General features: G+C 52.0%; 1 protein-coding gene across 2 annotated transcripts in view; it reads left to right on the plus strand.

The window, feature by feature from the left end:
- The window catches only part of LOC118355945 (mitotic spindle assembly checkpoint protein MAD1-like), a 228,895-nt gene that overhangs the window by 120,761 nt on the left and 87,114 nt on the right, over window positions 1-21,020 (plus strand). For both annotated transcript variants that reach the window (XM_035722600.1, XM_035722599.1), the window contains exon 6: window positions 14,973-15,063. In XM_035722600.1, coding sequence (XP_035578493.1) covers window positions 14,973-15,063 — 91 coding nt within the window. The remainder of the gene's footprint in view (window positions 1-14,972; window positions 15,064-21,020) is intronic.

The following is a 21,020-nucleotide window of genomic DNA, read 5'->3' on the forward strand; positions in this document are numbered from 1 at the left end:
AAGCCAGACGTCCTCAGAGTGCCAGTAACAGAGACCCTGTGCTGAGCGGCTAAGGGAGCGTCCCCGATAGAAGGACAGGTTGACAGAGGGCAGGAGGGCAGTGGCGTGGGCTGTCTTCCCCCAGCGTTCGCTGACTGGCACTCGGTGGTCCATGGCCCGTGGCCGCACACAGTGGTGGCGCTGCGTGCATGTGGGGGGTGGGGGGGCCGGGCCCCGGCGGCAGCTCTGCTTCCGCTCCTCACCTCGGTGTCCAGTCAGTCATGCCGCCGGCCAAGGGACCACAAAGACAGCTCCACACCAAACCACTGTCAGTAAATACAAAGGAATCCTAAAAGCATCCAAGGAGGGCAAAAAGCATCCAAGGAGAAACAGAGGCACAGTCAGAGAACAAATAATACCGTGGCAGATTTAAGCAGGAGCAAATCAGTAACTACTTTTAATGGAAACGATCCAGATGCACCAGTTAAAAGATGGCGATGAGCAGGTGGGTAAAAGCACAGACCTCTCCTGTTCTGACGAGGCTCCCTGGGGCCACAGCCATCTAGGTGGGGTGAAAGGGAAGGGTGAGAGATGGGCCACCACGCACACATTAATTTCTTCACGGAGGCATGGCCACCTTAACTAATATCAGATAAAGTATACATGAGAGCACAGAAGGTTGCTGCAGACAAAAAGGGGCATCACACGAAGACCAGTGCAGCAAGAAGACATGATGACCCCAAGTGTGTTCACACCAAACAGCACACCTTTAGGACATGAAGCGGGAAGCGGTAGGACTGACAGCAGGAACGGCCGATCCACGTGCCCGGTCGAGGCCTCCACTCCGCTCAGACGGCGGGACCGCCGGAAGGGACCTCGTGAAGCCGTGGAGGAACTCAGCATCACTGCCAACCACAGGGTCCGGCCGGCGTTTGTGGAGTGCTCCGTGGATCCCTCCTTCCACGGGCACCCGGGCAGCACTAAGACAGGCCACGTCTGGGGTCATGAAACACACTTGGAAGCATCACAGTTACAGCGCACGCTCTCTGGTCATACCAACCTCCCGCTAGAGGTAACAGGAAGACAACGGGACCATCTCTTCCCATTTGCACGTCAGTCGGCGCACCTCTCAATAGCCTGTGTGTGAAGAAGGAAGTCTCGAAGGAGAAGTCAGCACAGCTGAGTGGCCGTGGTAAGGCACAGACCTAAATCCACGAGACATGGCTCCGTCAGCGCCAAGGAGGTGGATAGCGCCCAAAGGGGGAAGGTCTCAAACTTTTGTTCCAGCCTCAAGCCCCAAACAAGCAGAAACAAAGAAAGAGTAAGTAGCAAACGATAATGAAATTGAAGGAGAGAAACAGTAGAAAAAAGTATTGAAACAAAACATTCTTCGAAAAAGGGCAATAAAATCAAGAAACGTCTAGCAAAACAGACACACATGGAAAGAGAAGACAGTCACCTGTATGAGGAACGAGATGGGCGTGTCCCTAGATCCCGTGGCCGTCTAAAGGGTATAATGGGACCTCTCCGGACGGTTTATGCTTACAAATCCGTTACCTTAGGAGCAACAGCCCAATTCCTCAAAAACCACAGACTCCCCAAACTCAACCAACATGAAATCGATCATCTGCTTAGTCTTGTAAGCATTAACTAATTGAGTTCATAACTAAAATGCTTCCCCAAAAGATATTTGCAGGCCCACATGGTGTCCCTGGAGAATTCTGAACACTTGAAGAGTAATATCAGTGTTATGCAGTCTCTTCCAGAAAACAAAGGAGGTTGTCAGGGTTTTGGGGGGAAGGGGCGTGTGTGTGTCCAGGAGGGTGGCGTGAGCGGCCTTCTGTGCTGACCCAGTTCTGTGTCTTGCCCTCGGTGGTTACATAGATCTGCATGTACAGTGGGTTCTCATGTGGGCTAGCAAGTGGGAGCCTCCACGGGCTGCACCAGGGTCAGCTTTCCTGGGTTTGGTACTGAACTGTATTTGCTCTGGTTGTTACCATTGAGGGAGACTATGTGAAGAGCTCATGGTCCTCCTTGTACGTTTTTTGCAAGTTCCTGTAATTATTTCCTACAAAGTTAAAAACAAAACAAAAAAACCCCACCTCCAAACAATCTTCCAGTTTGAGCCCTACCCTCTCTCTCCGTTTCCAGAAGTGACTGCTGGTGGTGCCCATTCCTGAGACTGTAGGATTTTCTTGGCTTTTCCACTGCCAGCCCAGGATTTAGCTTTTTGGGTTATTTACCACTCCTCCATCTGCTTTCCAGCTTCTAAAGGTCTTTTGATGTTGTTCCTTCCTTTATTTTCTTTGTCCTCTTGGAAGTGCAAAGTACAGAAAAAAAAAGAGGAAAACGTTTACTCTTGTTTTAGTGAGATTTTGAGAAAGAGTTCACTTAAATCTATATATAGGAACCACCATCTCTCACTGGAGTCTTGGTGTTTTTTCCATTCGCGTATGTTTTATAAACAGTGAAGCACATCATTCAAACCCTGTTTTTTCACTTTATAACCTAACACTTTCCCATGTTTTTACAGACTCTTTGTAAATATTAATGGAGAGTCTGTTCCAAAACATAGTTAATTAATCCACTTTTGGAGTTTGAGTTGTTTCAAGTGTTCAGCCATTCAGAGCAAGCTATGGTGAACATCTCTGTGCATTAACTGTTGTCCGTGTTTTGACATTACGTTGCAAGTGTATCCTCTGGGTCTCAGAGGCCTGACGGCATTTAGACCATGGAAGTCTGGCTGCATCTGGGATTCTGATGCCTCATACTTCATAGTTGTAGCCAAAGCAGCTAACACTGATTCAGTACTTTCCGTGGGCCAGGCTCTGCACCTGTGCCTTCTCTGTGTTAGTCTACAGAAGTCTACAAACGGCCCAAAGAGGGTTTTAGAAAACAGTGTTCTACTGAGGATGGTTAACCTACAGTAGAATGCGTCCCCGTAAAAAAATACGGTGTTACGACCGCTGGAGTACCAGGGGCAGGGTTGTGCAGTTGTCCCCACTGGGCACAGGTCTAAGATGGTGCGTTCTCTTTGGAGAAGGTTAAAACAATAACGAAACCAAATACAAGCCGGTTTCCTTTTATTATCACTGTGTGCCTTCAGTTCTAAAGAAGGTCAGCAATAAAATTACTCCGCCCACCTTCACCCCTACCTAGTGCCATAGACACGTTTGATAGATGGGCACACATGCACTTGCCATCACAGTAAGGTACAGATAAAGTACAGAATGTTACCAGGAGTTTTTTTATATTTTACTTTAAAAATTATTACCCAGGGGTGCCTGGGTGGCTCAGTCAGTTAAGCATCTGCCTTCGGCTCAGGTCATGATCCCAGGGTCCTGGGATCGAGCCCCGCAACAGGCGCCTTGCTCAGCGGGGAGCCTGCTTCTCCCTCTTCCTGCCGCTCCCCCTGCTTGTGCTCGCTCGCTCTCTCTGACAAATAAATAAAATCTTTTTAAAAATTATTTATATGGTAAAATTGCCTTTTTTCATGAGGGGTGCCATTCTATGAATTTTAATTGCCCCTTAGTCGGAAAACAAAGTAATTTAATCACCTCTGAATCCCCCTTGTGCCCTCCCATTGTAACCACCCACCTCCACACTGCTGACCCCTTGACAACCATGGACACCTTCTCCATTTTTGTCAGTAACGTCTGATGAATGGAATCCTACAATATGTAGTCTTCTGAGACTGGCTTTGTTCACTTGGCATCAGTGAGATTCATCCACGTTGTTACCGTTGTTACCTGTATAAAGCCCATTCTTTTCCAGTGACTGTTGATTTCTAGTTAGGTTTTGAAACCAGGACGTATGAGTCTTCCAGCTTCGTTCTTCTATTTCAAGATTATTTGGATTCTTCCGAGGTCTTAACCACACTAAAATCTTCCTATCCCTGAACATGGGATGCCTTCCATTTATTTTGGTTTTCTTTCATTTCTTTTTTTTTTTTCTTAAGATTTCATTTTTAAGTAATCTCTACACACAACGTGGCGCTCAAACTTACAACCCTGAGATCAAGAGTCACATACTCTTCTGACTGAGCCAGCCAGGTGCCCCTTCTTTCATTTCTTTTAGTAATGTTTAGCAATTTTCAATATTACACCTTTATCTCCCTGGGTAAATTAATTCCTAAGTATTTTGTTCTTTTTGATGCTGTTGTAAATGGAATTGTTTTCTTAATTGCCTTTTCAGATTATGCATTACTAGTAGATAGAAATATAACTAGTTTTACATAAGTGATTTTGTAGTTTGCAGCTTCCTGAATTCATTTATTAACTCTAACAGGTGTGTGTTTGTTTTGCAGATTTTTTTGGGTTTTCTAGATTGTGGCAGCTGCAAATACAGTTTTATTTCTTTCTTTCCAATATGAAAACCTTTTATTTCTTTTTATTGCCTAATTGCTTAGGCTAGAACTTCTAGTAGTATATCAGATGGAAGTGGTGAGAGCAGACATCCTTGTCTTGTTTCTGATCTTGGGGCAAAACCTTTCAATCTTGTACCACTGAGATTGGTAATAGCTGTGGGTTTTTTCAAAAGTGCCCTTTGTCATGTTGAAGTTCCTCTCTGTTCGTAGCTGGTTGAGGGTTGATGATATGTCGGATGCCTTCCCTGCATCTGTTGAGATGATCATGTGGGTTTTTTTCTTTATTCTATTAATGTGGTGTATTGCTTTGATTGATGTTCATATTTTGAGACAACCTTGCATTCCTGGTACGGATCCCACTTGGTTGTGATGTATGATCCTTTCAATATGGCACTGAATTCGGTCTGCTAGTATCTCACTGAGGATTCTTACCCATCTGTTGAATAAGGGTTATTGGTCTGTGGTTTTCTTGTGGTGTCTTTGCCTGGCTACAGGACCACCATGATGCTGGTCTTGTAGAATGAATCTGGAAGGGTGCCCTCTTCTTTAACTTTTTGGAGGAATCTGGGAAGGATTGGTGTTAATTCCCTTATAAGTGTTTGGTAGAATTCACCTGCGAAGCCATCCGGTCCTGCGCTTTTCTTTGCTGTTGTTTTGTCACTGCTCCTATTTCCTCATTAGTTACTGGTCTGTTCAGATTTCTGTCTCTTCCTGTGTCAGTTTTGGTAGTTTGTGAGTTGCTAGGAATTAGTGTCAGTTATTCAGTCTACCTAGAGTTGTCCACAGTCTTGTCTGGCAGTCCTCTTTATTTCCAACAAACTTAGAAGTAATGTCCTATCTTTCATTTCTAATTTCATTAGATTTGGACCTAAGTATGTCTTTTCATATCAGTTCTGAAGTTTGTTTTATTTTGGTTTACTGTCATATATTGCTATTACATGGAAATGATTGATTTTTTTTAGTTATTCATTTTGTATCCTGAAACCTTAATTAATTTTCTCATCAGTTTTATGAGGGTTTTTTTGTTTCAATTCCTTGGGTGCTTCTACATAGATATTCTGTTGTCTTTATATTTGGTCGGTTTGACGTCTTTGCCGAGTGGTATGCCTTTGGTCTCCTTCCTTGTGTTTTGTGCGGGTTGGCACTTCTGTACAGTGTTGAGGTGGGATGATGACAGTGGACACCTCTGCCTTGGTCTTGGTGTTGGGGGAGGGCATTCAGTCTTAGCCACTGAGAATGAGGTGAGCTGTAGGTTTTTTGTAGGTATCTTTTATCAGGATATAGAAGTTCCCTTCTATTCTTGATTTACCATGAAGGGATACAGAATTTTTTCGGGTCCTTTTTCCTTGAATTGACTGATATGATCATGTGGTGTTCCTTCTTTAGACTGTCAGCATGGCAGATTCTGTTGATTTATTTTTCAGTATTCAACCAGCCTGACATCCTAAGATGAGCCCCCCTTGGTTGTGATGTATTGTCCTTTTCACGTATTGCTGGATTCAGCTTGCTAATGTCTTGTTGATGAGTTTGTGTCCATATTCATGAGGGATGCTGGTCTGTAGCTCTCTGGTGCTGTTCTTGTCTGGTTTTGTGTGGCATAATGCTGACCCAGTGAAATGAGTTGGGAAGCATCCTCTTCTCCTTTGTTTTCTGGAAGAGATGGTGTCGAATTGGCATCACTTCTTTAAACGTTTGCACCCAGTAAAACCAACTCAGCCTAGATGTTTCTGTGTGTGAGATGTTTAACTAATAGCATAATGTCCTCACTAGTCCTAGAATTACCCAGGCTATGTCATTTATCTGGGGAGAACTCGGCTAGATTGTACAATCGGTGCATTCCATATAAACTGTCAAGGTTCTATGTACGCAGTTGTGCGCACAGCTCCTTTCTTGTCTGTCTGCAGGATTGGTAGGGGAAGCCTCTCGTTCCTGATATGATGACTTTGTGTTCTCTGTTTTTTCTTTTCTTTGCCAGTCTTGCTGGAGGTTCACTGTTTAATTGGCCTCTTCACAGAACCAGTGTTTGGTTTCTTTTATTTTTCTCTTTGTTTTTCTGTTTTCAGTTTCACCGACGTCTGCTCTTTATATATCCTTCCTTCTGCTTCCTCTGGGTAGATATTTTTCCCTTTCTTTCTAGTTTCTTAAGGTGGAGGCTTAGATTATGATTTGAGATCTCGTTTTCCCATAGAAGTGTTCAGGCTTCAGCTGCATCCTGCAGTGCGGTGTGTCGTGTTCTCGTTTCATTCACATAAATGTACTCTAGAATCTCATCAGTCGTTTCTCCAAACAACGTGTCATTTAGATGTGTGATGTTAGATTTTCAGACGTTTACAGATTTCCTGCTACTTGTCTTTTACCGACCTCTAATGCCATTATGGTCTCTGACTATAGTTTGTACAATTTCAGTTTTTAAAAATGTGTTAAGGTTTGTTAAATGCCGCAGGAATACGCTCTATCTTGGAGAATGCTTACCTGTCCTTGAGAAAGACTCTGTTGTCCTGGGGGGTGCGTTGTTCCCGTGTCCATTAGGCCTGCCTGGTCCATGGCTCGTGCAGCCCCTTCTGCCCCAGCGTCTGCTTGTTGCTGAGAGGAGGTGTGAAGGCTCCGGCTGCACTCCCACTCTGCTCTCCTCTCCCTGCAGTGCTGCCCGTTGTTGCTTCGTGCATTTCGACATTCTGCTTTTAGCAGCAAGTACACTGAGGGTTATTGCGTCCTGCTGAATTAACCCCTTTCCAGGCACGTTTTCAGCAGTGTGTCTTTGCTTTGTGTCCGTGTCACATTTGGTAATTCCTGCAAGAAGTTTCGACTCTGTTGTTCCTACATGTAGTAGGATTGGTGATCAGTGATTATGATTCACTGAGGCCCAGATGGTGGTTAGCACTGTTAGCAGTCAAGTATTTCTTCGTTCAGGCGAGTGCACTTTTGTAGGACCTGCTGCTCCTGCAGACTCCACAGGCTGCCGTGTGCATGGGGAACCAAAATACTCTTGCGATTCACTTTCCTGCGGCTCTGGGACCCAGCCCGCGGGATCTCTGCGCTGTGTCTTGCACGTTGTGTCATCGTGGCCCCTTTAGGGCGGGCCGCCGGCTGGTTCCCTGCATCCAATGTCGACACAGTCACTTCCGCTCGCTGCTTTCTTCCTGTTGCCGTTCCTTCTTTTCATGTTTCTTTCTTGCGTGAGCCCTTACTACGTGCCAAGCACTGACTCATTTAATTCTTAAAAAAAGCTGTAAAAAACCCAGTATGGACTATTACTATCCCAATTTTATAGATGAAGGAAGTGAGAAAGGAGTAAGTATCTTGTCCAGGATGATACTGTAACTTTCTTTCATGCCAACTGTTCATTTTGGATTAAGTTTTGGTTTGCAGGAGGCTTGCAAAAACAGGACAAGAGCTCCCGTGTACATGTTTTCTGTCATCTCGAACGTCTTCCACTGGACACACCTGCTGTGGGCGTGTACCGTCGCTCTTGGCAGCCTTCCTTTGACTGCGCTGTTCATCTGCCCGCTGACGTCCAGTCCAGGCCCCGCCTTGGTTTTGGTTACCCCTGCCTCCTCTGCTCTGGACAGCATCCTGGTCTCTCTCTGTTTCCCGCAACCTCGTCAGCCCTGGCCAGGTGGCCATGGCTGTTCCCGGGCCAGGCTTGTCTGACGTGTCTCATGAAGAGACCTAGGTTTGGGCTCTTGGGAGGAAGGCCATGGAGGTGAGGCCTCCTCATTGCACGAGACCAGGGGTCCGTAACACTGACACTTCCTTCCCGACGCACATCCTTGGTTCGCATTTTATCGCAAGTCGCTCTTTCCAAACTCCGCTTAGCAGTCTCTGCTGAACAGCCTCATGCCACCGATACAAGAACACGGTTCAGCCAAACTCCTTGCACTCTGTGGCGAGGCTCACCTTTCCTCCACCTTCCAGAACATGCTCTTTGTTTCCACTGGAGTCCTCACCATAGTTACCCTCAGTGCCCAGATTCCTGGCTGCAGCCTGTGCCCATCACCCGCTCTGAAGCCGCATCCACACGGGCAGGGGCTTGTCACAGCGGCCCCCAACCCTCGGGACCAAATCTGCCTCCACGCTCGGGCCACCATGGCAGATGGCACAGCCCGGGCACCTTAAGCAACAGACATTTATTTTCTCCCTTTTGGAGGCTGTAAGTCTGAGGTCAAGGGGCCACGTGGTTGTTTCTGTGAGGACTCTTCCTGGCTGCAGGCCTTGCCTTCCTGCCGAGTACTCATGGTGGGAGACGGTGCGCACAAGCCCTCGGGTATCTCTCTCACAGGGACACTTACCCCATCATGGGGTCCCACCCTCATGACCTCAGCGAACCCTGCCTGCCTCCACGTTCCATCACACGGAGGTTCAGCATAAGAATCTGGGGGGACACAGACATTCAGTGCATAGCAGGACCCCCTCCCTGCATGAATGACCCCAGAGCTGGGCCGTCAGCCTCTCTGTGCTGCAGACCCTACTGCGGGATTCCAACATTTGTTGCGTATGGACGCAGTCATCTATGCCTGTGAGCCCGACCCTTTGCTCTGTGCTGGAAACACAGGGTGGGTGTGTGACGCACGGCACAGTCCTGAGCCAACAGTCAGGGCCTGTCAGGGAAGGGGAGGCAGCAGGGAGTGCGTGTGGTGTGGGAACAGCGGGCACTCAGGCTGGACAGGTGCGTCATGGGCCATTGCCACCGGCTGTGCCTGTTCAGGCCATGGTGGGGCCTCACCCCTGGCACTCCCTCCCCTATCACCGTTCTGTGGTCCAGTGGGAGCAGCTAGCAGCTGCCGTCTCCTCGCTGATTCCTGTGCACACCCTGCTTTGACTGGCTTCATCTTCTCTAGAGGTGATCTGGGATGTCGTCCGGTTTGTGTGGCGCCGCCCACGTCTCAAGAATGTGGAGGCAGTTTCTAGAAACTCATACCACGGCTGCTGGCTTTGAACCACTTGAAGGCAAAGCAGCCTTGTGAGCTTTGGAACACAGGCAGTTTATTCTCTCTCCCTCCTGAAGAGGAGGCCCAGGGAAAGGAGGTGCTCCGTCTTAAAACACGTAAACAAGCATTATTTATGTGGGTTTGTTCTCTGACAGCGTCATGGATTACAGCCAGCTGTCTTATTGATACGCCTACAGCATGTGCTTATTTGAATGTAGCCCTCGAGAACATTTGCTCACGAGCCTTCAGAATCCATAACATCCTGTTTTCACAGTGGCCTAGCAGGGCTTCTCATGCAGCCTGCGCCCAAGATGCAATAGTCCTTCCCACAGAAGGCTGCTTCCCCGAGGCGGCAGGTGCCGCCCCGCCCCCACTCCTGGGGGCGCCTCCTTGTCCGTCCCTCAGAGAAGCCCTGACCCAGCAGGAGTCCAACCGCCAGGGCCCGATTCCCGTCTGCGAGGCCGGGGGGGGGGGGGGGGGGGGGGGGCGGGAGGGCCTGCAGCAGTGCTCGTGAGGGTGTGAGGTGGTGCACGTCAGCAGGTGTTTCTGCAGCTTTATTGGGGTGTGGCCAACAACAGGCTGCACATGTTCAGAGTGTAGTGTGATGTTCTCACAGACACGCACGCCCCTGTCGAACGGTCACCACACTCCAGGTGCTGGACCTGCCCGTCATGCCCGACGTTTGCTCTCGAGTGCTTGGAACCCTCCCTTCCTCCCCCACCCCAGGCGGCCCCTGATCTGCTTCCACTGAAGCGGACTGGTTGGCATTTGATAAAGTTGGAGAGGAACAGTCTCGTGCAGTGTCCACTCTTTTGTGTCCGGCTTCACTGTTCTGACATCGCAGAGCGCGTGGATCAGTGGTGTGTTCCCTTTGATTGCCAGGTCGACATGCCGCGGTTTGTCTGCGTGCACTTGGGGCCGGGCATTCGCTTTCCCCGGCTTTTGACCGTCACAGACAAAGCGACCTCATGTTACAAATAAAGTCCTTGTGTGGAGATGTACTTCCTGTTCTCTCGGGTCACTGCCGACGTGTGGAACGGTGGCGGCTGTGTGCTGCCCTGTTTCAGGAATCTGCCTGTCTGCAAAGTGGCTGCACCACCCAGCATCCCCGCCACCAGCCGACGGCCCCCCAGGGCCTCCACAGCAGCGCTTGGCCCGCAGCCTTTCCCACTGTACCCGGAATCGATGTGCGGCCGCCCTGCTTGTGGTGTGCACTTTGTTTCCCTAACGACCGATGATGTTGAGCGTCTCTGCTTGTCGTCATCGGGGGTCTTGTTCTGCAAAGTGTTCCCACTCGTGTCCAGTTTTTACTTGATGGTTTGTTCCTTGCTGAGTCTGGGCCTTCTTCATCTGTTCTGGGTGCAGGTCCTCTGTCACATACTCCCTTGCACGCACCTCCTCCCATCCTGTGGCTCGCCATTTCGCTGCTTTGTGAGGCTGTTAAGGAGAAATCTGTATCAGTGTTTTCTCTTTTATTTGTGATGATTTGGATATTGTAGCTGTGAAACTTTGCCCAACCCAGATTTGCAGGTTTTCCCCTATGTTCTTTAGCAATTTTATAATTTTTCGACTTACATGGAGGTTTCTATTTCTATTTTGAGTTAGTTTTTTATATTACACACATTACAGAATTGGAGGATTTTTTTTTTTTTTTTTAAACGAATACCTAGCTGTTCCAGCACCATTTGTTGAAAAGACATCCTTTCTGGAAGCCTGGGTGGCTCAGTCGACTAAATGTCTGACTCTTGATTTTGGCTCGTCGTGATCTCAGGGTCATGAGATTGAGCCCCGCGTCCAGCTCCACGCTCAGTGGGGACTCTGCTTGAGATTCTTCCTCTCCCTCTGCTCCTCTTCCCGCTCGCGTGCGTACTCTCTCTCGCTCTCTCTAAAATAAATAAATCTTTAAAAAGAGTAAGCATCCTTTCTGTGCTGAATCGCCTTAGAATATTTATCAGAACAGGCTGTCCATGTGTCGGTGTTTATTTCTGGGCTCTGTTGTGTTAGCTCAGTCTGACTTCAGACCAAGGCTGTTTTGGTCACTCTGGCTTTACGACAATTCTCGAAATTAGGTTGTTAGCTCTCCGTCCTTTCCCCCAAGGTTGTTTTGAGCATTCTGGGCCTGTTACATTTCCACATGACTTTTAGAATCAGCTTGTCCGTTTGTACAGAGAAACGTATGGGATTTGACGGGGATGGCTTGGATTCTCTCGAACAGTGTGGGGAGAAGTGAAGTCTTGGCAGGCTGGCCTTCTAGCCACGGCCGCATGTATCTCCATGTGCTTGGGCTGATGTTAATTCCGCTCCGCTCAGTGGGCCCCTGCATAGTTATCAGAGGGTGGACCCCCGACAGCTTTTCCAGATTGGTCTCCACGTGCTCTGTGTTCTTGGATGCTATATTATGCTTTCCAGTTATCTTTCTTTTCTAGCTTAATTCCATTAGGGTCGCGGAAGATACTTTGAATTACTAAAATCCTTTTCAATATGTTGAGCCTCTTTGCGTGGCCCAGCCTCTGTCTGTGTTCGTAAATGTGTGTCCACCCAAGAGGACGGTGCCCTCTGCTGTGCTGGTCAGAGTGTTCCTTCCGGACACTTGAGTCAAGTTGGCTGATCATGTTGTTCCTGTCTACTTTATCCTTCCGGGGTTTTTGCTTCTCATTCTATGAGTTATTGAGAGAGTGATATTGAAATCTCTGGCTGTAATTGTGGGCTTGGCTATTTCTCCTTGCATTTCTACCAGGTTTTGCTGCATCTCTCTTGAAGCTCTGTCATTAGCAAGTGTGTGTTTAGGACGGTAATGTTCTCTTGGCCAATTGGCCTCTTTGTCATTATGGATTTGCCTTGCGGGTGCCATTCCTGGCTCTGAAATTCACTTTGATACCAGCAGGGTCTCCAGCTTTCTGTCCCCGTGCCGCTGTCTTACGGGGGTTTGCCTCTCTGTGTCCAGAGCGCTCTTTTGTAAGCGGCGCGTAGTGGGGGCTGTTCTCCCCACTCTGCGCGTAGGCGGGTGGGTAGGCGGCTCCCATGCCATGTGGTGGCTGGTAAAACTGGGTCTCACTCTCTCCTCCTCATCTCAGCTCCTCCCCTGCATCCCCATTCTCCTGATTTTCTGGCTTCTTTCTCATTCAGTGGGTGTGTTTCATTATTTCATTGTATTTCTTTTTTTCACTTATTAGTTGTCACTCTTGGCTGTTTGGGGGTTTTCGGGGTTACGGTACACATTTTTCACTTACCACGGTCCTCCTGTAAGCGATGCTGTACCTTCCCACACGGGCAGCCCCGCAACCCCATGGGTCTGATGTTCCCCTCGAGCCTCTGTGCTGTGCGTGTCGCACATTCTAGCTAGACGTCTACCTCAGACCCCAGTACACTTTTATTAGTTTCGTTGAAACGATCTCTTCAGAAAATAGTAATTTGCTTTTGTATCTTAACTAGAAGATGCCGTGTATAGATACACGGTGGAATATTACTCAGCCATAAAAAAGAATGAGATCTTGCCATTTGTGACGACACGGATGGACCTCGAGGCTGTTATGCTCAGTGAACTAAATCAGAGAAACACAAATGCCGTAGCGTTACACTCACGTGGAATCTCAAAGATGAAACAAGTGATCCAATGAAACAAAACAGAGACGACTCACAGATAGGAGAGCAAACTGCTGGCTACCAGAGGGGGAGAGGTGGGCAAAACCGGTGGGGGGATTAGGAGGTACAGACCTACAGTTATAAAACAGGTAAGCCTCGGGGTGTGGCGTGCGGTACAGGGAATGCAGCCCATGACCACACAGTAACTTCATGTGGGGACAGACGGCGACATCCACAGTCGCCACACTGTGGTGAACCGTTCGTGATGTCCATAGTCACAGAGTCACGGTGTCACATGCCTGAAACTCGTGTGATGGTGTTTGTCAACTGTACATCAATTGCAAATAGAAGCTAGTAATTTCAGTGTCCTTATAAGATTTAGATGAAGTCGAAAACCATGTAGTTGCCAGCGTAGTCACGCTCTCCACTGCTCCTCGCTCCTTTGTGTGGATCTGAGTCTCCGTGCAGGGTCCCTGTCCTGCTACTACAGGGGCTTCCCTTGGCCTCCCTCGTGGAGCGGGTCTGCTGGTGATGCGTTCTTGTAGGTTCCGTTTGCCTCAGAACATCTTCATGAATATTTTCATTGGGAATCGAATTCTAGGTTGGCATTTTTTTCTTATTTCAGTATTTCAGAGATTTTTCTTTTCTTTGTCGTGTGCAAAGGGGGCTGTGTCTTGTGCTTGGGGTTTGTTGAGCTTCTTAGATCTGTGTATACTTTTCATCAAATGCAGCACTTTCTTGCAGTGTTTGTCCTTCTCTGCCCCGCCCCACCCCACCCCCCCCCCCCGTCCTTCCCTCCAGGGGCTCCACCCACGCGGACGTTGTGCTCCGTGAAATCACCCCACAGCTCAGTGACGACCTTGTCAGTCTTAAATATTCCTTTTCTTGTCTATTTTACTCGGGATTATTTTGAGTGTTTTGTGTGTTGGGTTGTCGTTTTTTGTTTTTTATTTTTGTCTTTTCTGTAGTCTTCAAGTGTGTAATTTCTCCTGCAGGGTCGACTCTGTCATCAGCCCCTCTGGTGTTTGTCACAGCTCGGTTGCTGGGCCTTCCCTTCCAGGGATTGGGTTGTCTTGCTCTTTCCTCCTTACCCGGCTGAGCTGCTCAACAGCAGACTGCTGCTCCCGTGTCCCAGCACTTCAGTAACCGTTTTAATGTCCTTGGATGCTACTTAATGTCTGCCGTTCTTGGTCGGTTTCAATTGATTGATTATTCTCCTCATTATGGGTCATATTTTCCTACTTCTTTTAATGCCTACTAGACCTTGATTAGTTGGCAGACACTGAATTTTGGCTTGTTGGATTCTGAATGTTTTTGTATTCATATAAATCTTCTTGAGCTTTTTCAGAGATTCAATTAGGTTTCTTGGAAAGAGTTTGGTCCTTTCAGATCTTGTGTGATTTGCTGGGCCGTCCTGGAGCACTTCTCAGTCTAGAGATAATTATCTCTCGCTCCTGAGCCAAGACCTTCCTGAATAATCTATGAAATGTGAGCTTTCCATTCTGGCTGGTGGTGGGGAAGGCCCTATTCCTCAGCCTGTGTACGTGCTGGGCAATGCTTCCTGGACACACTTTTTGATTTTTAAATCACGTGAATACAGTGCCTTTCAGAAAATTAACTTTAAAAAATGAAGACAAAAATAAGACTTTCTTACAGTGAGCTGAAGCCTGCCGCTCGCCCGTGTCGGCCACTGGCCTTCGCATAGCCTCTGGGCCCATGATGGAGGAGGGACTCTGCACGGTCCCCTGAGCCTACTTCCCCGCCCAGTCGAGCTTCCCTCCCCAGCCCGCATCTCTCTTCAGGCCATCTCCGTGGTTCTGTGTCCTCTGTGACATGTGGTCACACCTCCTGGGAGTGGACCATCAGGCACAGGACACGTGCAAGCTCCTACCTGTCCTGCCTACGGTTGGCCACCCCCCCCTCCGAGTTGTGGTCAGTGAAGACCCCCTGCAGAACCATCTTGGTCAGAACAGACACGTGGGCTGCACTCCCAGCCTGCGTGAGAGAGAGAGAGAGAGAGACACACACACACACACCCCCAGTGCAGCAGAACCCTGTCTGCCGGAATGGATGTGCAAGCTGTGGTGTATGTCCTGATGGTCTGGCTCTTCTTGCAGGTTGAAGATTGAGGAGCTGGAAGGGGAGCGCAGTCGTCTGGAAGAAGACAAGAAGATGCTGGAGATGCAGCTTGAGCGGTTCACCCTGCAGGTGTATACTGGCGGGCGGCCACGGGTGGAGGCTTCTCCCAGAACTCCGCGTTCTCCCGGCAAGCACGCCCTGCCCTCCTGGCTTCTTCCTGCATGTCCGTGTCCATGCCTCCCGCACCCACAGACGTCCCGTCTTCTGGGTCACCAGGCACAACCTAGTTGGGGCCCTCCCCGGATGCACGCACCCCTGGCTGGCTGAGAGCATGTGTCACAGAGCTCAGCAGAGAGGGTGTCCTGCCTTCGGGCCGCATGTCACCAGCCCATGGCCCCGGTCCTGTGCTCCATCGATGTTCCTCCCCTCCCCCTACACTGGCCACGGCCCATGGGACCATCTCTGTTTGGGCTCATAGTCAGGCCCGTCCCCACCCGCCTGCAGCCGCAAGGTCACACTGCTGTTCACAGTGTTCACTCCAAGTTTGTTTTTCATTGTTATCCTCCTGTCTGAATTGTTCCACAGCAAGGAACCTGCAGGTTTGTGATTACCCAGATTTTGGACAGGCCATTGATTTTATCTTGACACCTATTAGAGGCAAATCACATCTCTTTTTTATTACCGATTCCTGGAGTCGGGAGAAGTGACAACTCTGATGAAGCAGAGTGCCGTGAGCCGTGGCTGGCAATGTTCATCTCTAGGAGCCGCACTGTTTAATTGGGCCGCGGTCCTCGGGAGGGAGAGCTGGGCTGTTGGCAGGCTGACCCCAGCGGCCCATCAGCCGGGCCCTGTCAGAGCGGGGTTGGCGGGTGTCTCCTGCGTGTCCAGCTGGGCACAGCCTATGAGCAGGGCTGATGGCTGCCCAGGCCGCCTCCCCCCCCCCCCCGCCGTGATTGGGGTACAGTGAGTCCTGCTGAAATCTTTCTTTTTTCCCTGCCTCTGGGCTTCCAGGCCTTTCCCAGGGAGCCTGCTGTGGCTCTTGGCAGGGTTTCTGGGGTGCAGTGCAGGTGAGCACTGTGGCTGATGGACATTCGCCATCTTGGGAGATGGGGTGTCCAGTGCTCTTTCCGTGTCAAGTGTTCCTGGGTGGAGATACTTTGAGCTCCACGCCGACCCTCGGGTGGGGCAGAGGTCTTACAGCAAGTCCTGGAGCTGCTCACGGTCAAGGGGCTGGGCACCTGCTCACAGGGGCAGGTGGCGTCCGTGTCCGTGCCTGTGGGAGCTGGGGGAGCCGGGGACAGGTTTGTGGGGCCAGGTTTCCATCATGCTGGGGGCTCAGGTGCGTGTGCGGGGGTGTGGCGGTACGCCCTGAGCTCGGCCACAGCCCTGGGGCGGGGGTGGCAGGGCTGAAGTGCAGAGGAGTGGGTGGTAGAGGCTTCTAGATAGCCACGCGCCGCTGCCTCCTCTGTTCTGGTGGGTGTCCCAGGCCCGGGGACGTTTGCTGGTCCTGCGGCAGTGCTGTCAGACCTTGAGAGGCAGTAAGAGCGGGGCCGTGACAGTCTGTCCATGCTCCCGCTTGCAGCTCGAGTCCACGAGGGCCATTCCTGCACCTAGAGTGGGGCCCATCTCAGGAAGGCCGGCCACGCGCCATCACTGTGCTCTGCAGACCTCTCTCTGTGCCCACGGTCCTCAGGAGGAGGTCCTGCTTCCGCGTTTCCCTGATGAGGAAACGTCCGGTCAGGGAGGGGCAGTCATTCGGTCGAGGGCACCCAGCAGGAGAGGCAGAGCTGGGCTGGGCACCCAGTTCCCTGTCTCCTGGCCCGCTCCCCCCACCAGCTGCGCCAGCCCGCGTCTGTCGTGCGGTGCGGTGGGCAGGCACAGGTTGCCCGCCCAGGGCTGAGCTGACCATTCAGGGGGCTTGGACGCTTGCTGTAGCAGCAGCGGTTCTGTCTGACCCAGACGCCATCCCTTCTTCCGGCTCACGACAAGCGCCAGTGAGCCCAGGCCCTGCTGAGGGTGCAGAGACACGGGGGCTCCGCCCTGGCACCCTGACCCCCCAGGACAGACAGGAGTGAAGGTGGCGAGTCAGGGCAAGGTGAGTGGCCATGCTGGTCACGCAGAGCGGACAGGAAGAACTTGTGTCTGGCTGGGGTCTAGGCAGCCACGAAATGGGTGTGAAGGCGACTTGGACGCTCAGAAACAGGAGGGCATCGTGGGGTCCTCAACTGGACCCCTGTCCCGCCTCTTGCCCGGGTGGCTTTAGGCATGTTGGCTTTCCCATGTGAGCCCCAGTTCGTCCTTTATAACTTCGGGAGAACCGTGTGCACGTGTGGGCGCCTGGGGAGAGGAAACGCGTGTGGAGGGCAGAGACCTCAGCCCTTCACCTCTGTGCCGGGGCCTGGGAAGCAGCAGGCCTGCCACGGGTGTCTTTGCCACTGCTGCCCAGCGAGCCCCGCGCAGTCCAGCCGCGGCCGGCTGGGCGCTCCTGTGCACACGCCCTCCTCCCTCTCCCCTCTCCCCTCTGCGGACAGGCTTCCAGTTGGGCCGCTTCGAGGAAGATTGATTAAAATCAGCTGCAGTTTGACTTAATTGGGAACATATGCTTGGAGAGGGAGCGCCCCTAGTTAGAACTTCTTGTAATCAGTTCACAGCTGGTTGGTGAGGCAACAGCTCCCGTCACCAATCCGAGCCTGCTCTGCACTCTCTGGACGGTGTGGGGCGCAGGCCTGTGCGGCCGGGCTGTTCCCACGCTCATCCCGGTGCCCCAGCCCACGGAGGGGACTCCTGCCAGCCGCAGGGGACTGCTGCTGTCTCGTGTGCGCCCCCCTTTAGAGATGGGGAAACCGAGGCCCACAGTTAGCCAGCGCGTGAGTGGCTCGCTCACAGACCCCTTCTGTAGGGGCAGGATGGCCTGGGCTAGGTCCAGATGTCCCGGGGCTGGGAGTGAGCAGACCACCTGGACGGCTGGGCCTGGAGGCAGGGGGCGCCCTGTGCTTCCCGTGTGGCTGCCGGAGCTGGGGCCTGGCCGCCGTGGAACGGGAAGGCAACCCCGGCCCTGGGCCCCCTGCTCCCTCCCACCGTGGCCCTGCCCCGCACACCTGTCCGCGGGCCTCGGTTTCCCAGAGCCGAGAGAATGATTGCGGAATGGCAGTAGGACTCATGTCTCATTGGCCTCCTCGGTGAGTGGGCTCTGGTGTGGGTGGTGGCTGTGGCCCTCACCGTGGCCTGTGGCCCTGGTCTCAGGCCACTTTGGTGACCGCGGTGATGGCTCCCAGGTCGGCCAGAGTTAGTAGTGACACCGCCATATCCCGTGCCTTACCTTGGCGACACACATGCTTTCCCCAGTCGTGTTTCTGATAGGCCAGATGTGGGGACGGTGACAGTCACGGGCCACATGAAGCTCCGGGGGTGCAGCTGAGAGGGGCGGCAGACGCGTGTCGGTCAGCAGCCCTGGCTGGACACCCGAGTGTGCACAGCACAGCCTGGCCGCACACTTGCACTCGGGCCTCGGCCCCCCTGGGTTTGCCCCAGCGCTGGATGAGCATTCTCAAACGTACAACACAGCCGGGCGAATTCCTCCATGGAGACCCGCTTACCCACCACCCACATCCGGGCACGAGCATCTTACTGCGGGGGCCTCCTGATACCACCCCTCTGCCATCCATCAATGCTTTTACATTTTTCTGATGCATTTTAAAGCAAATTGCAAACATCTGCACCGTTCCCTGTAAATGCTTCAGCATGTAATCAAGCAGAATTCATCTCTGGGAGTGGAGCCCACGTCCCACTGCCCCTCCGTGCTGCCTGATCACGCTGCTTATTCAGCCAGGTGACCATCAGGGGTGGGCGCAGGTCCCGCTTCCCCCCCAGCATGCGTCGGCTCCCCCGGGGCTGGGTGGGGCTGCCTGTAGCCAGCCGGCAGCGCTGCTCAGGAAAGGGACCAGACTGCAACCCAGTGACATTTGAAATAAGTATCTTTTTTGGAAATGGAGTGGGTAGAAAATTGCTGGGTTGCCTGTGAGCGGAAAGCTCACGGTGCCCGTGGAGACGTCCCCGCTCCCGTCCCTGCGTCAGCAGGCGAGCAGCCCTGTCTCATCAGACCCTCCCAGCCTCCACCTCCTTCCCTCTTCTTGAATACGAGGTGGGGGGGGCGGCGTGCTGCACTCCTCACACCGTGCTGCCCTCTCCCCTCTGACGCTGTGACAGGATGGCCCCCCAGGTGCCCACCGGTTCCCTCCACCTGCAGGTTCCTCCTGCCTGGCCTGCCCCGCCCCCCCCCCACCCCCACCTGCCCCCACCTGCCAGGGAGCCCTGAGCCGAAGGCAGGCCTGATCGCTGCTTCTTAGAACCCTCCTGCTCTGTTCCCCTGTGGCCTGGCTGGCCCTTTGCCCACACTCCTGCAATGCTCTCTGAGTTCCTTCCTGGAGGGGCAGAACCCCACCTGTGGATGCGTGGGTGGAGGGTGAGCCCCAGAGAGGGTGACCGGAGCAAAGGGCTCGGTGTATGGCATCTCCATGTGTGCATACGTGTAGGATAAATTTCTGGGAGGGAGATCGTGGGATCAGAGGGTACCTGCACTTATTTTGGTAGATGCTGCTGTGGGACGGCGTCAGCTGCAGCCTAGGAGAGCACCGGCTCCCCGTAGCCTCACCAAGAGTGCACTGTGACGCCCGGGAGACCTTCTGCCCCCGCGGGGATGGGGGGCGGGTAGGCCAGTATACTTTCAACCTTCAGTCTTTTTATCACGGGAGTGAGGGCCTTTAAGTACGTTCATATGTGCTAATGTCCTTGGTCCGTTTTTCAAATGGGTTGTTGGTCCTGTTGATTTTGTGGAGCTATTTGTATTTGAGGAGTTGAGGTGTTTTTGTTTTAAGTTGTGACTGTATTTTCCAGTTGATCGTCTGTCTTTTGACTTTGCTTGAGGCGTTTTTAACCGAGTAGTTCTTGGTATTCAGGTTTTTATATAGGTGCATTTATCGACGTTTTGTCTTTGGCTCAGGTTGTGAAGGGTTCTTCCATGGCAGTTTTGTTTTTCACATGTAAATCTGCAGTTGATGCGGCATTTGGGTTTGGTCTGATGTTGTACAAGGTACAAAGCCTGACATCAGCCTCTTCCCTAGTAGGGCTCCTTCCGGTAGCCCCAGGACCACTTACTGCAAAGCCTGTCCTCACTGGGGTGCGGTGCTGCCCCCTCGGGCCCGGGTGGCTCCCCCGGCTGGTGCATCCTGTCCTTCCCGGCCCCGTGACTTCTCCTGCAGGATTTTCCTGGCACCTCTTGTTTACTTTTATGTGCCCTCTGGAATGAACATATCTAGCTCTCCCAACCACTGTAGAAATTGTTAGGTTTCGTGGGAGATGAGGGTAAACCTCTGGGGTCCAGACATCGTGGGATGATTACTTTTCTGCGCAGGAACGCTACTGTGTCTGCATTTACGGGGTCCCTGTTGTGCCCCACCTGAACGCTTACAGACAGGTGTTCCTCTCCTATGTTACCTCTGGGTCGGGGGTCTTTCCTTCACTGTCCTGGCCGGGCAAGTGCACACGCGGACTCTGAGCTCCGCTACGGAGGTTTGTGACCCTCCTCGGGGCAGCCACATGTGCCCCTTCACACATGGAGTGAGTGGGCAGGCATGTGCTGCGGACCCGTGCTCCCGGACGGGCGTGTAAAACAAGACACTTGAGGAGAGAGCCTCCTTTCCCCACCGTGGCGCCCGGCTGCTCATGTTTATTAACGCCGAGGACTAAGAAAAGCCAGCTTGCTGATGTGCACTTATGTGGAGACATTTCGACAGGCACTGATTTCTTTTGATTTTTTTATGAGGAGAACGACGTGTCTTGAATAATAAGCCCCTTCCCATCCCATGAGCCGGTGCCAGCAGGCATCTCCGCGGGGCTGCAGACCCCCCTACGCTGCTGGCCCGGATGGCCTCTCCCCCGTGTGCACACGGGGTCTTTCCACCCTGTGACCCTCAGGGTGCCGGGCCGGCCTGCTCTGCCGCTGGTGTGGGGGGGGCAGTGGCACCCGCGCCATCTGTGGCCCCCGGCAGCCTCGCCGCTCTCAGACTGCGTGCGGACACCTGCCCGCC

The sequence above is a fragment of the Zalophus californianus genome, chromosome 10, assembly GCF_009762305.2.
Source record: "Zalophus californianus isolate mZalCal1 chromosome 10, mZalCal1.pri.v2, whole genome shotgun sequence".
NCBI classification, from domain to species: domain Eukaryota; kingdom Metazoa; phylum Chordata; class Mammalia; order Carnivora; family Otariidae; genus Zalophus; species Zalophus californianus.